This window comes from Aquarana catesbeiana, linkage group LG08 (assembly GCF_042186555.1).
Source record: "Aquarana catesbeiana isolate 2022-GZ linkage group LG08, ASM4218655v1, whole genome shotgun sequence".
NCBI classification, from domain to species: Eukaryota; Metazoa; Chordata; class Amphibia; order Anura; family Ranidae; genus Aquarana; species Aquarana catesbeiana.
The window spans coordinates 76,825,580-76,841,505 of NC_133331.1; the positions used below are offsets into that span (position 1 = coordinate 76,825,580).

Here is a 15,926-nt window from a genome sequence, read left to right on the forward strand (position 1 = left end):
CCAGCAAACATCTACCTACATCTACAGCGGTGAACTACAAGTCCCAGCTGACCTGTTCTGCTCAGACCTGCTCATGGTATGTGCTCTTGTTCTTTGAACTCTTTGCATAATCAGAACACCTGAACTGTTACCTATTATATGCTCTAGCCTGACATTAACACGAGCCATACATAATAAAGGAAACCTATCATGGATCCTGAGCAGGCTCAGTTGTTTGCACAGGAACTTTGCCGCTTATCCCACCAAGTTCAGGAAATGGCCACAGAGCTCACCAAGGTGCAATCTCCTTCTATTACCACTGCTACAAAAACTCCATCTGAACCAAAAATTCCTTTGCCTGACCGGTTTTCTGGTGACCGTAAAGGGTTTTGCAACTTTAAAAACAGCTGCAAATTATATTTCAAGTTAAGGCCATCCTCATCTGGCCCTGAAACTCAGAGGGTTCAAATCATTATCTCTCTACTACAGGGTGACCCCCAGGCTTGGGCCTTTAACCTGGAACCAAACCATCCAGCCTTGCTAACAGTAGATGCCTTCTTTGAAGCCCTAGGGTTGCTTTATGATGATCCAGATCGTGCTGCTACTGCAGAATCAACCCTGCGTAACTTAAAGCAAGGAACTACCACAGCTGAAATGTATTGCTCAGAGTTTCACAGGTGGGCCCCGGAATCTGGCTGGAATGATGCAGCACTCCGCAGCCAGTTTAGAATGGGCATTTCAGATGCAATTAAGGATGCTCTGGTCAACTTCTCCTACCCAGCCTCACTGGAGGAGGCTATGAGTCTAGCCATTAGAATTGACCGCCGCCAGCGAGAGAGGAGACGAGAACAAACTACAGCTGTGGCAAAATATATACCTCCCTTTGCCGCCTGAATATTCCACCTCCAGTGCCAAATCTGAGGAAGAACCTATGCAGTTAGGCTCCACCCGGTTGTCTGCCCAGGAACACACGCGCCGGCGTAACATGGGACTCTGCTTGTATTGTGGCCTCAAGGGTCATATGCTCCGTTCGTGCCCTACACGTCCGGGAAACTCCAGGACCTAGGTAATTGCGGGGAGGTTACCTTAGGTCTGCTCTCATCTCCCCAAGGGGACAATCGTATTCTTTTACCCGCTGTCATTCACTTTGGGACAGGGGCTCATGAACTGCTGGCCTTGGTAGATTCTGGAGCCGCTGAGAATTTTATTGATAAGACTCTGATTACCTCTTTGTCCTTGGAAACTCATGCTCTAGATTGCCCAGTCCGCCTGATTTCCGTGGATAATCGTCCTCTCTCACAAGATCTAGTGCTCCAAGCCACCAACCTTTTCCAGTTACAATTGGGGGCTTTGCATTGGGACAAGATTTCATGTCTTGTCATTGACTCTCCATCCACTCCTTTGATCCTAGGCCTTCCTTGGCTTCAGAAGCACAATCCTGTAATTGACTGGCGAACAGGAAATATTCTGGCTTGGTCCAATCAGTGTAAAAAGAACTGCATCCAGCACCCTGTTCGACTGGCTACCTGTCAAGTGGGTATGGAACAGATTCCACTTTGTTATAAGGACTTTTGGGATGTGTTTTCTAAAGGGATTGCTGACACTTTACCACCTCATCGCAGTTATGATTGTCCCATTGACCTCTTGCCTGACACTACACCTCCTCGAGGGAGAGTCTTTTCACTGTCTGAGCCAGAGAATCTTGCCTTGCAAGAATACATCCAGGAAAACCTAGCTAAGGGTTTCATCCATCCCTCCACTTCTCCCGCAGGAGCAGGATGCTTCTTTGTCCCAAAGAAGGATGGGGGACTGAGACTTTGTGTTGATTACAGAGGTCTAAATAAAATAACTGTTCCCAACCGGTATCCTCTTCCTCTCATCACAGAATTGTTCTCTCAAATCCAGGGAGCCAAAATCTTCTCCAAACTGGACTTAAGGGGAGCCTATAATCTGGTGCGCATATGTGCAGGCGACGAGTGGAAGACAGCCTTTAACACCAAGGATGGTCATTATGAATGTCTTGTCATGCCTTTCAGTCTCAGAAATGCACCAGCTGTCTTTCAGAATTTTATGAATGACATTTTCCGTGACATGTTGGGTCGCTTCATGCTTGTATATTTAGACGACATTTTGATATATTCTCCCAATCTTGAAACACATCAGAAACATGTCTGCTTAGTATTGGCCCGATTAAAGACTCACTCCCTTTTTGTAAAGCCTGAGAAATGTTCATTCCATGTTAAACAAGTACCTTTCCTAGGCTACCTAATTTCTGACACAGGCCTCACCATGGATCCAGCCAAGATTCAAGCCATTTTAGACTGAGCACCACCTTCAGACCTGAAGGCAGTTCAGCGCTTCCTGGGCTTTGCAAATTTCTATTGAAAATTCATTAAGAACTTTGCCACCATTGCACATCCCATCACCTCTCTCACCAGGAAGACTCCGACTACCTTTAAATGGACTACTGAAGCCCAGGCAGCCTTCACTCAGTTAAAGAAAGCCTTTACCTCTGCACCAATCCTATGCCATCCTGTTCCTGAGCTACCTTTTATTGTGGAGGTAGATGCATCTGAAGTAGGGGTGGGGGCGCTTTTGTCACAAAAGGATCCTGTAAATGCTGCCATCCACCCCTGTGCCTTCTTGTCTTGGAAATATTCCCTAGCAGAGCGCAATTATGATATAGGCAACAGAGAACTTCTAGCCATAAAGCTCGCTTTGGAGGAATGGAGACATTGGCTGGAGGGAGCTCGCTATCCATTCATAGTTCTGACTGACCACAAAAACCTTGAATACATCCGCTCTGCTAAAAGACTGAACTCACGTCAAGCCAGGTGGTCATTGTTCTTCTCCAGATTTGACTTCACAATTTCATATTTACCAGGACCAAGAAACATTAAGGCTGACGCCTTGTCTCGCAGCTTTCTTTCAGAGTCTCCTCCTCCGCTTCCTCCACAACCCATTATCTCTGAGGATAGGATTTTGGCTTTCACCCAGACTGACATCTCTGAGGCCTTGTTACCTGCACAGGCTGAAGCCCTTCCCTCCACTCCCTCCGGTATGCTTTTTGTGCCCCTGGCTCTTCGTTTGCAGGTATTGCAGCTGGTACATGCATCAAAACCTGCAGCACATCCGGGGTTTAGACAAACTTTTGAGATTATCTCTCGCAACCTCTGGTGGCCATCGATTAGGCAGGATGTGTTAGCCTTCGTCCAGGCCTGTGAAGTTTGTGCCAGAAGCAAGAGCAGTACCTCTAAGCCGCCCGGTCTCCTACGTCCTCTACCAATACCTACCTGTCCCTGGACCCATTTATCTATGGACTTTATCACTGACTTGCCTCCGTCCCAGGGATGTTCCACGATCTGGGTGGTGGTAGAGTAAAATGGCCCACTTTGTTCCGCTTCTGAAACTTCCATCTGCTAAAGAACTGGCATCTTTATTCATTAAACATGTTTTCAGGCTCCATGGGGTACCAATCAACATTGTCTCAGACCATGGCTCTCAGTTTATAGCCCAGTTTTGGAAGGCCCTTTGCTCTCAGCTGGGGATTAAGTTATCATATTCTTTAGCATATCATCCTGAGACAAACGGCCAAACAGAAACGACTAATCAGACTCTAGAGAAGATGGTACGTTGTCTGATGGCCAATGATGAGGTGGAGTGGGTCAACGTCCTGCCATGGGCAGAGTTTGCCTTTAATAATTGTGCCAGCACATCTACAGGGACCTCTCCTTTCTTCTGTGTTTACGGGTTGCATCCTCGTGTGTGCTCCTTTTGATCTTCCACCCTCTGATGTGCCAGATGCCAACACCACAATTGAAAATTTCTCCAAAATCTGGTCCGATGTTAATCATGCTATTTCTCGTTCTGTGCTGGCTTTTAAGAAAATGGCGGACAAGAGGCGCTCAAAGGCACCAGGATATAAAGTTGGTGACAAAGTGTGGCTATCATCTAGGAATCTGTCCCTGCATGTTCCATCTAAAAAACTTGGCCCAAAATTCATCGGGCCCTATGAAATTTCGGAGATTGTTAATCCTGTATCCTATAGATTAAAACTCCCTCCATCCATGCGCATTCTAAATGTCTTTAATGTTTCATTGTTGAAACCTGTTCATTCCAGCCTCCAAGTAAATGAACCAGAACCTGTGGATGTGTTGGACAGTCAGGAATATGTGGCATTTATTCTTGATTCCAGACGAGTGCGCAATTCCTTACAATATTTCGTTCATTGGAAAGGTTTCGGCCCAGAGGATCGATCTTGGGTCCCAGCTCGTGATCTTCATGCTGACCGACTTAAGAAGAAGTTTCATCTTCGTTATCCAAGTAAGCCTGGGGGTGCAGGAGCAGCCCCTCGAGAAAGGGAGGGTACTGTCAGTACTAGGATCCCTTTAGAACCCAGCACAACTCACCTGACACAGCCTTCACCTGGCAAACAACAATGATTGGCCAGCTCACCTTTAAATAACTTGCATCAGCATTCAATCATTGCTCGTGTTAGAGTTTACCTTGTGTTTGATCCAGTTGATATCTGCTCTGTGTATTTCGTGTATGACCCGGCTCGTTTGACCCTGTTTGCTTGCTTTTGATTTGGTACCGTTTGGACTCTGACCTTCCTGTGTATGACCCAGCTTGCCTAGACTACGTTTTGCCTGATGCTACTAGTACCTTCATCTGCAGCGGTGAACTACAAGCACCAGACATCGATCCTCACCTGCAGCGGTGAACTACAAACACCAGACACCATCTTTCCTCATCTGCAGCGGTGAACTACAAGGTCCAGCAAACATCTACCTACATCTACAGCGGTGAACTACAAGTCCCAGCTGACCTGCTCTGCTCAGACCTGCTCATGGTATGTGCTCTTGTTCTTTGAACTCTTTGCATAATCAAAACACCTGAACTGTTACCTATTATATGCTCTAGCCTGACACCTGCTCCCACTTCTGCTCGAACTGCCTAGGTGGCTCGAGCAAAAGTTCTCCTCTCCCCCTCCCTCCTTGCAATCTTCTGGGACATGTCACAGGTCCCAGAAGATTGTCTGACCAATGGGGAGGTGCTGAGCGACTCGCTCATGCGCAGTGCGCACCCGCCTGTGAAGCCGCAAGCTGTCACAGCCAGGTGCCCACACTTGCAACGCCAGCGCCGTGGAGAGGCGAGGGAGAGAAGCGATAGTTTGGGCGGCTGCATCGCTGGACCGTGAGACAGGCGAGTGTGTGTTTATTAAAAGTCAGCAGCTACACTTTTTGTAGCTGCTGGGTTTTAATAAACATAAAAATGAGTGGAACACCGCTTTAACCACATGCCGACTGCCCGCTGTTGTTTGACGGCGGCAGAATGGCTTCCCTGCGCAAATCGCCATAGCTGTACGGCGTCCGCTCTAAGGAGTATAAGGGGCATGTGTCCGCCGGGGACCCACGATCGCTTGTGACAGAGCAGGAACGTGGATTTGTGTGTTTGTAAACACACAAATCCTTGTCCTGTCAAGGGAGAGGAGACAGATCTTGTGTTCCTAGTATATAGGAACACTGATCGGTCCACTCCCCCCACAGTTGGAACACACAGTGAGGGAACACGTTTAACCCCTTGATCGCCTCCTAGTGTTAACCCCTTCCCTGCCAGGGACATTTATACAGTAATCAGTGACAATTTATAGCACTGATCGCTGTTTAAATGTCAATGGTTTCAAAAAAGTGTCCGATCTGTCTGCTACAATGTCGCAGTCCCAATAAAAATTACAGATCGCCGCCATTACTAGTAAAAAAAATAATAATAATAAAAATGCCATAAATCAATAACCTATCTTGTGGGCGCTAGAACTTTTGCGCAAACCAAGCAATATACACCTATTGCAATTTTTTTTTTTTTTAACCAAATAAGATTACATATCGGCCTAAACTGAGGAAAAAAATGTGTTTTTTAAAAAGACAAATAGGGATATTTATTATAGCAAAAAGTAAAAAATATTGTTTTTTTTTTTCAAAATTGACACACTTTTTTCGTGTATAGCGTAAAAAATAAAAAACGCAGAGGTCATCGCGCAATTGTCAGTTAAAGCAACGCAGTGCCGTATCACAAAAAAATGGCCCGGTCAGGAAGGGGGTAAATTCTTCCGGGGCAGAAGTTGTTAATATGCACATTTCATTTGTTGAGTTTGCACAAATGTGTCATACCTATTATAGATAAGAACACTGATCATAAAAACACTGAAGTAGTATGATCAACAACTGGGACCCCCATAGAGCGAACAGATCATATGCAGCACCCAGGCAACTGCAGATCAAACAGAGGCTAAGATGGCAGCTTCCCTGTAAAGGATAGCAGGGTTTAGTTTAGTCCATCGTAGGAACAGTGGCCTAAAACCACTAAAGTTAAGATACCTGTTTCCAGACAATGTGCATAGAGTGACTGTCAATTGTTCAGGCCCTCCTTATGTTTAAAATGAATGCCAGGCAAACATCTTGGTACATAGATGAAATACATACACTATATTACCAAAAGTATTGGGACACCTGCCTTTACACACACATGAACTTTACCGGGACACAGTCTTAGTCCATAGGGTTTAATATTGAGTTGGCTCACCCTTTGCAGCTATAACATCTTCAACTCCTCTGGGAAGGCTGTCCACAAGGCTTAGGAATGTGTCTATGGGAATGTTTGACCATTCTTCCAGAAGCACATTTGTGAGGTCAGGCACTGTTGTTGGATGAGAAGGCTTGGCTTGCAGTCTCCGCTTGAATTTATCCCAAAGGTGTTCTATTGAGTTGAGATCACGACTCTGTGCAGGCCAGTTAAGTTCCTCTACCCCAAAGCTCCTCCATGTCTTTATGGACCTTGCTTTGTGCACTGGTGAGCAGTCATGTTGGAACAGTGCACCACAAAGTTGTGAACATGAAATTGTCCAAAATGTCTTGGTATGCTGACGTCTTAAGAGTTCCCTTCACTGGAACTAAGGGGACAAGCCCAACCCCTGAAAAACAACCCCACACTATAATCCCCTTTCCACCAAATGATTTGGACCAGTGCACAAAGCAAGGTCCATAAAGACATGGATGAGCAGGTTTGGGGTGGAGGAACTTGACTAGCCTGCACAGAGTCCTGACCTCAATCCTTTGGGATAAAATAGAGTGGGGACTGTGCCTGACCTCATAAATACGCTTCTGGAAGACTGGTCAAACATTCCCATTGACACACTCCTAAACTTTGTGGACAGCCTTCCCAGAAGAATTTAAGCTGTTAAAACTACAAAGGGTGGGCCAACTCAATATTGAACCCTACCGACTAAGACGTCATTAAAGTTCATGTGCGTAGGCAGGCGTCCCAATACTTTTGGTAATTTAGTGTATATGGACAGCACAGCCAGGCAGGTGACACCACTTTCTCTGTTACACTTTTAAACAGTGAAAGAAACAGTGGTGTCCTCCACACCCCCACCCTCCTGACTGGAGCAGTGACAGGAGAGTAAAGTACTTTTTTCTCCCACCAGCACATTTGTATACAGCACATATGACGGCTCTAGGTCCTGTCTCTCCCTCTCCCTGAGTGCTGCTGTACAGTGGATTCAGGTATGTGTACTGTACTAGTTGCAATAACAAATGCACTCAATGATTTATTCATGAATACAGAGTTACATTAATTTGTGTTTTATCTGCCTGGATTTTACATTTAAATCTTTTGAAGACAATGCACAAAGTGTTTTATGAGTACTGAACAAACTAACCGTTTGATTTTCTGATCTCCTAGTTGATGGGGAAAGAAGCAATTGTGTCTCATGGAGAGTATAAGCTGGACATTACAGAACAGCCCGCTGCCCTTGGTGAGTTTTTGAGTACAGTATGGGGTACTCAAACTGCCTTATCTCATTAAAGAGCAGTACACTGGAGTGGAGGCCCCCTCCTTCTTTTCTTCTTGGGGACGGTGGCATTGGCAGTTGTTAGGCCATAGACCTCCAGATGTTGAAGCAGCACTGGGAAGATTGGTGGTGCCTTAGTGCTTAAAGGAGTAGCACTGCTCCTCTTCGTGGGATTTATGTAGCACATGGAGTTTAGATCAGCAGTGTTTTTATTGCTGCAGATCCTGCACAAGGTCACTGGACTGTAGATCACTAAGTAATCCTCCAGCTGATGGATGGATTTAGCCTGTGGTGAGGCTTTTTATTGAAAAGTGAAACCGTTAACCAGTTCTCTTGATGTCAGACAAGATCTCCTCACATAGTTCCTAGTTGTGATTCCATGGACCTAATAGATTTCAATGTTTCCACATCTTCAGCACTATTCTTTATAATATAAAATTCAACTTGAACAGTGAGCGTGTGTCTTCCTTGCAATGGTTACAGCAGGTTTGCAGACTTGGAAATGTTAAAACAACAATCTTAGAGTTTTAAAAGAAAATATCTATAACTGGTAACTCTACAGCACCTACCAAAGAGTTAAATATTTTGGGTAGTCTTCACATGCAAAACAGATATTTCGACGTTAAGTGGATTCTAAAGCTCTTAACAATCTGTTTAATTTCTTTCTCGTACATCACGGGACACAGAGCCTCAGTAATTACTGATGGGTTATATAGGGTATCACTAGGTGATTGGACACTGGCACACCCTAAACAGGAAGTTCAAACCCCTATATAATCCCTCCCCTTACAGGGATACCTCAGTTTTTTCACCAGTGTCTTAGGTGTAGGCTCAGGGATCCTGTTGATTTAAAGATGGAATCCCTGTTGAAAAATATTTTCTCCTTAGCAGGTTCAGCAGCTCAACCTGCGGTGGCAGCGATCGGAGTCTGTCAATACTTAAGAGACCATGTTAAGCAGGTCCTCAAAGTTCTATCATCCAAACCTCTCGTCTTTCACTTGGGTTGGTGCATATGCGTAGAATTTTATGGTTGAAGAATTGGTCAGCCGAAGCACCATGTAAGAAGCTTCTGGCTGGATATCCATTTCGTGGTGCAAGGCTGTTTGGAGAGGATTTGGACAATTATATCCAAAAGATCTCTAGTGGGAAAAGCACTCTCTTACCTGTTAAGAAAAGGAGTAAGCATCCTTTCAAACGGGCTCTTTCCCCATTGCCAGGAGCATCAGCCTCCAGGCAGTCGCGACGGCCTCCTCCGTCAGGGTCTAGAAATAAATTTCAGAGTCGACCCCAGGGACAAAAGAAGTCCTGGGGGAAGAAGCCTACTAGCCAAGACGCTAAAGCCTCTTTATGAAGGAGCGCCCCCGCTCGCTCGGGTGGGGGGAAGACTGCTACGGCTCTCAAAGCTCTGGCAGGAGGATTTCCAGGACAGATGAGTAATCTCCATGGTAACTCTAGGTTGCAAACTGGAGTTCCAAGAATTCCCCTCTCCTCGTTTCCTCAGATCAAATGTCCCCAGAGATCCAGAGAAAAAGCAGACGCTCCTTCTAGCATTGGAGCGACTATTGTCGCAAATAGTCATCGTGGTAGTTCCCACGGAAGAACAAGGATTGGGATTTTATTCCAACCTTTTTAGGGTTCAAAAACTAAATGGAGATGTCAGACCCATCCTGGATCTAAAGGATCTAAATCGATTCCTAAGGATTCTATCCTTTCGCATGGAATCAATCCGGTCAGTAGTCTCCATCCTACAGGGAGGGGAATTTCTGGCATCTATAGACATCAGAGATGCGTATCTGCATGTACCCATTTTTTCTGCTCATCAAAAGTACTTGCGCTTCGAAGTAGAAGGACGCCATTTTCAGTTTGTGGCCCTGCCTTTCGGGCTAGCCACTGCACCTCGAGTGTTTACAAAGATCTTGGCTCCTCCTCTGGCCAGATTAAGGGCTCAGGGTATAACTGTCATAGCATACCTAGACGACCTGCTCTTGATAGACCGGTCGGTAGCCTGTTTGAGCGGGAAATTGATGACCACAGTCAACTACCTGGAACACCTAGGTTGGATTCTCAACCTAGAAAAGTCTTTCTTAAAACCAGTAAGAAGACTAGAGTATTTGGGCCTGGTCATAGATACAAGCCAAGAGAAGGTATTTTTACCTCAGGCAAAGATCAGTGCCTTAAGAGCGCTGATTCAGGTAGTCAGGACCAAAAAGGGTCCTTCTGTCCGTCTTTGTATGAGGCTGCTAGGAAAGATGGTGGCTTCATTCGAAGCAGTTCCCTATGCTCAGTTCATTCAAGACTGCTGCAACACAGTATCCTGTCTGCTTGGAGCAAGCAGGTACAGGCATTAGATTTTCCGATGCACCTGTCTCCTAGTGCGTCAGAGCCTCAGTTGGTGGTTAATACCCGAAAGGCTGCAGAAAGGGAAATCCTTTTTACCGGTTACCTGGACAGTGGTAACAACAGATGCCAGTCTTTCGGGTTGGGGAGCAGTTCTAGAACAGTCTGCAGTCCAGGGGGAATGGTCCGAAATCAAGAAGACCTTACCCATCAACATTCTGGAGATCCATGCGGCGTATCTAGCCCTAAGGGCCTGGACTCTCAGGCAACAGGGTTGCCCTGTCAGGATCCAGTCTGACAATGCCACAGTTGTGGCTTATATCAATCATCAGGGAGGCACCAGGAGTCGTGCAGCTCAGAGAGAGGTGAACCAGATTTTAGTCTGGGCAGAAAAGCATGTGCCATGCATATCGGCAGTTTTCATTCCAGGGATAGAGAACTGGCAGGTGGACTATTTGCGTAGCCAGTGGTTATCCCCAGGGGAATGGTCTCTTCACCCCGATGTCTTTTGGGCCATATGCCAATAATGGGGGATACCAGATGTAGATCTCTTTGCGTCCAGGATCAACAACAAGGTCGACAAGTTTGTGGCAAGAACAAGAGATCCTCTTGCATACGGGACAGATGCGTTGGTGATTCCGTGGCATCAGTTATCACTGATCTATGCGTTTCCTCCAATTATGCTACTGCCGCGGCTTCGCAGGATCCGGCAGGAAAAGAAGTCGGTACTTCTGGTGGCCCCAGCGTTGCCCAGAAGAGCTTGGTATGCAGCGATAGTAAGAATGACAGTGGGTTCCCCGTGGACCCTACTGTCACGTCCAGACCTATTATCTCAAGGTCCAGTATTCCATCCTGCCTTACAAACGCTAAATTTGACGGTTTGGCTGTTGAGACCCACGTTCTGAGGAGTCGTGGGCTTTCAGGTCCTGTGATCTCTACTTTAATCAATCTTAGGAAGCCAGCTTCCAGAGTGGTTTATCATAGAGTTTGGAGGACTTATGTATCCTGGTGTGAAGCCAGGGGTTGGCATCCCAAAAAATATGTCATTGGTAGAATTCTTGACTTGCTACAAATGAGATTAGAGATGAAGCTGGCCTTGAGTACCATCAAGGGCCAGGTCTTGGCCTTATCAGTGTTATTTCAACGACCACTTGCTTCTCATTCCTTGATCCGAAGATTTATGCAAGGGGTGACGCGTCTTAATCCTCCAGTTAAAGCGCCACTAAACCCCTGGGACTTGAATTTTGTTCTGTCAGTTTTATAGAAACAGCCTTTTGAGCCCATATGTCAGATTCCCTTGGTCTTATTGACAAGGAAGTTCATTTTCCTGGTAGCCATTTCTTCTGCTAGAAGAGTATCAGAGTTAGCAGCCCTTTCCTGTAAAGAGCCTTATTTGATCATGCATAAGGATAGAGTGGTATTGCGCCCTCATCCTAGCTTTCTACCAAAAGTGGTTTCAGAATTCCATCTAAACCAAGATATTGTTCTACCCTCCTTTTTTCCAGATCCCTGTTCCACGGAAGAAAAGTCACTACATTCTTTGGATGTAGTTAGGGCAGTCAGGGCCTATCTGGAAGCAACTGCTCAAGTTCGCAAAACAGATGTTTTGTTCATGCTACCAGAAGGTCCCAATAGACGGCAGGCAGCGTCAAAGTCTACCCTTTCGAAGTGGATTCGACAAATGATTATTCAGGCTTATGGTTTGAAACAAAGGATTCCACCTTTTCAAATCAGGGCACACTCCACAAGGGCGATTAGTGGTTCTTGGGAGGTGCATCACCGGGCCTCTATGGCTCAAATCTGCAGGGCTGCAACCTGGTCTTCAGTCCATAAATTCACCAAATTTTATCAGGTTGATGTGGGAAGGCATGAGGATATTGCCTTTGGGTGTAGTGTGCTGCAGGCAGCAGTACGAGGTCCTCAAGTCTGATTACACCCTACGTGTGTGGTCCCCTCCCCTCAAATAGCATTGCTCTGGGACGTCCCATCAGTAATTACTGAAGCTCTGTGTCCCGTGATGTACGAGAAAGAAAATATGATTTTTTATAACAGCTTATCTGTAAAATCCTTTTCTTTTGATTTACGTTACGGGACACAGAGGTCCCTCCCCTCTTCTAATACACTTATATTGCTTTACTACAAAACTGAGGTATCCCTATAAGGGGAGGGATTATATAGGGGGTTGAACTTCCTGTTTAGGGTGTGCCAGTGTCCAATCGCCTAGTGATACCCTATATAACCCATCAGTAATTACTGAGGCTCTGTGTCCCGTGATGTACATCAAAAGAAAAGGATTTTACAGGTAAGCTGTTATAAAAAATCCTATTTTTTGAGGATTCTATTGGTGATATGTCTGCATTTGATTTCCTGGGTCTGCGCACTTGCTGTAGCCATTATTAGGGGCGTCACTGCTCCCTTTTGTATATCTTCAGTATTCAGAATGCAACAAAATGTGTTAGAAAACACAAAGGAGGACACAAACTCCCAAAATTTCCCGATGGTCAGGAATAGATTTGGGAGATTTATGGCATAGAGATCTTGCTTTTGGAGTATTCATTAATACTCCAATAGTTGACTCAACTCATGAGGTTTGACCTTAAACTAAAAAATATCACTTAGAGGTAGACTAACCCTTTACCATAGCACACATGTGTCAAACACAAGGCCCATTTCATGTGGCTCTCGCACCCCTCCTGAGCCGTGGCACCCCCTCATCTCCTCTCCTACCATGTCTCAGCAGTCAGTAGCAGTGAGGAGGACAGAACTCTTGCTACAGATCCTGTACCTGTGTGTGCTGCAGCAGCACCCCCTTGTCTCCGCCCCTACCTTTTCTCAGCAGCAGTGAGAAGAACAGAACTCCTCCTACAGATTTTGTGCCTCTCTGTGCAGCAGTACCTCCTCATCTCTACCTCCCCTGGTCTCAGCATTCAGCAAACTCTAGCAGTTGACTCCAGCCCTCCTCTGGCATTCCTCCAGACCCTGCACTTTCTGCTTCCCAGCTTCTTCCCAGGAACAGCACAAGGTAAGGGGTGCACTGTAATGTAAGGAAGGGTGAAGGACGTCTGATGATAAGGGGGTTTTCACATCTGATGTAAGAGGAGGTGCTCTGGACATCTAGTTTTACAGATACAACCAGCCCTTTGAGGGCAACTGTAATGTTTATGCATTTTTCTAATTCCTGTAGATCTACATGGAACATTTTCCCTGAAGTTCAGCAAAGTGATTGAGTTGTTTCCAAAAGCCACTATTCTTGTTTTCACGGTTCTGCTAGATGGAGATATTGCAGCAAGTAGGACAAAGTTTGGAGTGCCAATGTGTCCAAACAATAAGGTGAGAAAATGAATTAAATTATACTATTATACTGAATTTTATAAACAATTAAAACACTTAGTCAAGAGGGATGCTCCCTGAAACCCTCTAGTAGTTGAATACTTTGAGTTGAATTATTTAGTCTATCTGTATAAAAGACCTGGAAAATATTACCAAATGTCTGTTGTAAACTGAGGTGGGGAGCAGGGAGTGGACAAGTGGGTTTCTGGGAAATGAACAGTGTTTTTGTAAAGTGTAATGTGGTACCTCTCTTCCTTTTTCTTAAATCAATTACTATAAAATATAAAGTAGCTGTTTAAAAAACAATCTAGTTTCAACTAAATATTTCTTAACCCACCGCTCAAGCTAAAGTGCACTATTTCTCCCACCCAGCTATTTGCTCAGCTCTGTAGTCATGGCATGGGTCTTATCAGGTGTTTACAGCCTGTCCAACCAACTCTTCCCGTCTCCAGACTTGATATATATTGTAATCTATATACAAAACTACGTGAAGTGTAACACTCTTATGTTGTATACTATCAATGTGTATATCAAACTGAAAACATGTAAGAATCAAATTCTTCCATGCAAAAATAAGATTGCCAATAAAATAAAAATCTAAATTAACAGTGAACAAAAATAAACAGTCCAGTACCCCAAAAAGTGCAATTAATGACCAGCTATCTTTGCTTCTTCATGTGACTTGTACACCTCCACTAACCAGGTGAATGCAAAACAGGCTCATCTCTTTCATTCAAATGGCAACAATCCCAAACTTGACAGACCCTCCGCAGTTCTCCTCAAACTTTGGATGGATACACCCTCTGGTTCCAAATGTATGTGTGTGCCATCAAACATAAATCATATGGAACAAAAAGGCAAGAACATGGTGCTCTCCATTTCCAAAAGGTTTATTAAAACACCCCAGCCGATATAAGACACTCACAGGATAAAAATGACAATGCGCTTTAGCGTCAGCCTGCTCACCACTACATACTCAAACGGTGGTGGCGAGATGTCATGGGCTTGGCTCCTCCCTCCTCACCTGGTGGAGGTGCACAAGTCACGTGAAGAAGCAAAGATAGCTGATCAGCTGCTTATTTTGGTTCACTGTTAAAGTGGGAGTAAACACCCATGCATAATTTTTACTTATAGGTAAGCCTATAATAAGGCTTACCTATAGGTAATGTAAATATCTCCTAAACGTGCACCGTTCAGGGGATATTTTCTGCACATTAAGCCAGTGGCATTACCAGCGCATGTGCGCTGAAGGAACAGCCCCCCGGGTCATTCCTTAAGAGACCTGTGCCGTAGACGGCAGCTTTCGCACGCAAGCGGGGGAATGATGTCATTGCAGCTCTGGTCACTCACACAGCCAGAGTCCCGCGAACCCAAAAGGAAGAACAGGTGAAGATGAAAGCACCTTCAGTGGTGACAGCTCACCACTGGAGGGTTTCGTTCTAAGGTAAGTTTCACATAATGTGCTAGTATGCGATGCATACTAGCACATTATAACTTTGCCTTTCAGGTTTAAAAAGAAAAACCATCCAGCAGTTTACTACCGATTTAATTTTGATTTTATTGGCAATCTTATTCTTGCATGTACTAAGAATTAGGTTTTTATATGTTTTCAGTCTGATGTACACATTGATAGTATATCACATAAGAGTGTTGAGCTTCACTTAGGTTTGTATATTTCTTTTTGTAGGAGAAGGTCTTGTGGAATCACCTTACAGTGTTAAAGCTAGCAACACATTGTATTATTTATTGATTTTATCGATTTTTGTATTGTTTATAGGAGGTAGTGTAGGCTGTACCGACTGAGCTATAATAACCATTTATATATAATCTAACTCAAGTCAAAGCGTAACCAGCGCTCAGATTCATTTTGTTGGATATACTGGGGCTTAGGAAGGATGTAGTAAGTGTGCGAACGTTTAGGTAAAATTAGATCTGTTCTTTGAAGAAAATATGTACTAGATTTATAGACCTAAGTTGAATTTTCTATAAAGCAAATCATCCATGATGTTTGTACAGTATTAGTTGATAATACATTGTTGATAATACATCTCATTTATGTGTTCTACAACGAGCAGGTTCAGATCAAGTTCTCTAAAGATCAGGTCCATCCAGGAGAGGTGGTTAGTCTGGAGGTGAAAGCAGAGTCTGGATCGCTTTGCTCTGTGCGCTCTGTGGATAAAGGACTATTGCTTCACGAACATCACGATAAATTTAATCTACCAAACCAAATGGTATGTATACTGAAAACTAATCCCTTGAAATATATTTTACTGATTTGGTTTATAGAACTTCGATTTATTAAGCAGCACATTATGGACAGTTTTGGAGCTTTTACATCAATCCCTGTCTCCAAAGGAGATTAAACAAACCTGTGCATTGCAAAAGCATGAGTTAAAAATGTGACATGACCTGCAAAAGAGGGGCTTTT

The 15,926-nt window shown here is 44.6% G+C and overlaps 1 protein-coding gene across 1 annotated transcript in view; it reads left to right on the forward strand.

The window, feature by feature from the left end:
* LOC141105857 (alpha-2-macroglobulin-like protein 1) overlaps positions 1–15,926 on the forward strand; it is a 295,295-nt gene that overhangs the window by 119,871 nt on the left and 159,498 nt on the right. Inside the window, exons 13-15 of the mRNA XM_073596002.1 lie at positions 7,723–7,795; positions 13,353–13,498; positions 15,574–15,729. Coding sequence (XP_073452103.1) covers positions 7,723–7,795; positions 13,353–13,498; positions 15,574–15,729 — 375 coding nt within the window. The remainder of the gene's footprint in view (positions 1–7,722; positions 7,796–13,352; positions 13,499–15,573; positions 15,730–15,926) is intronic.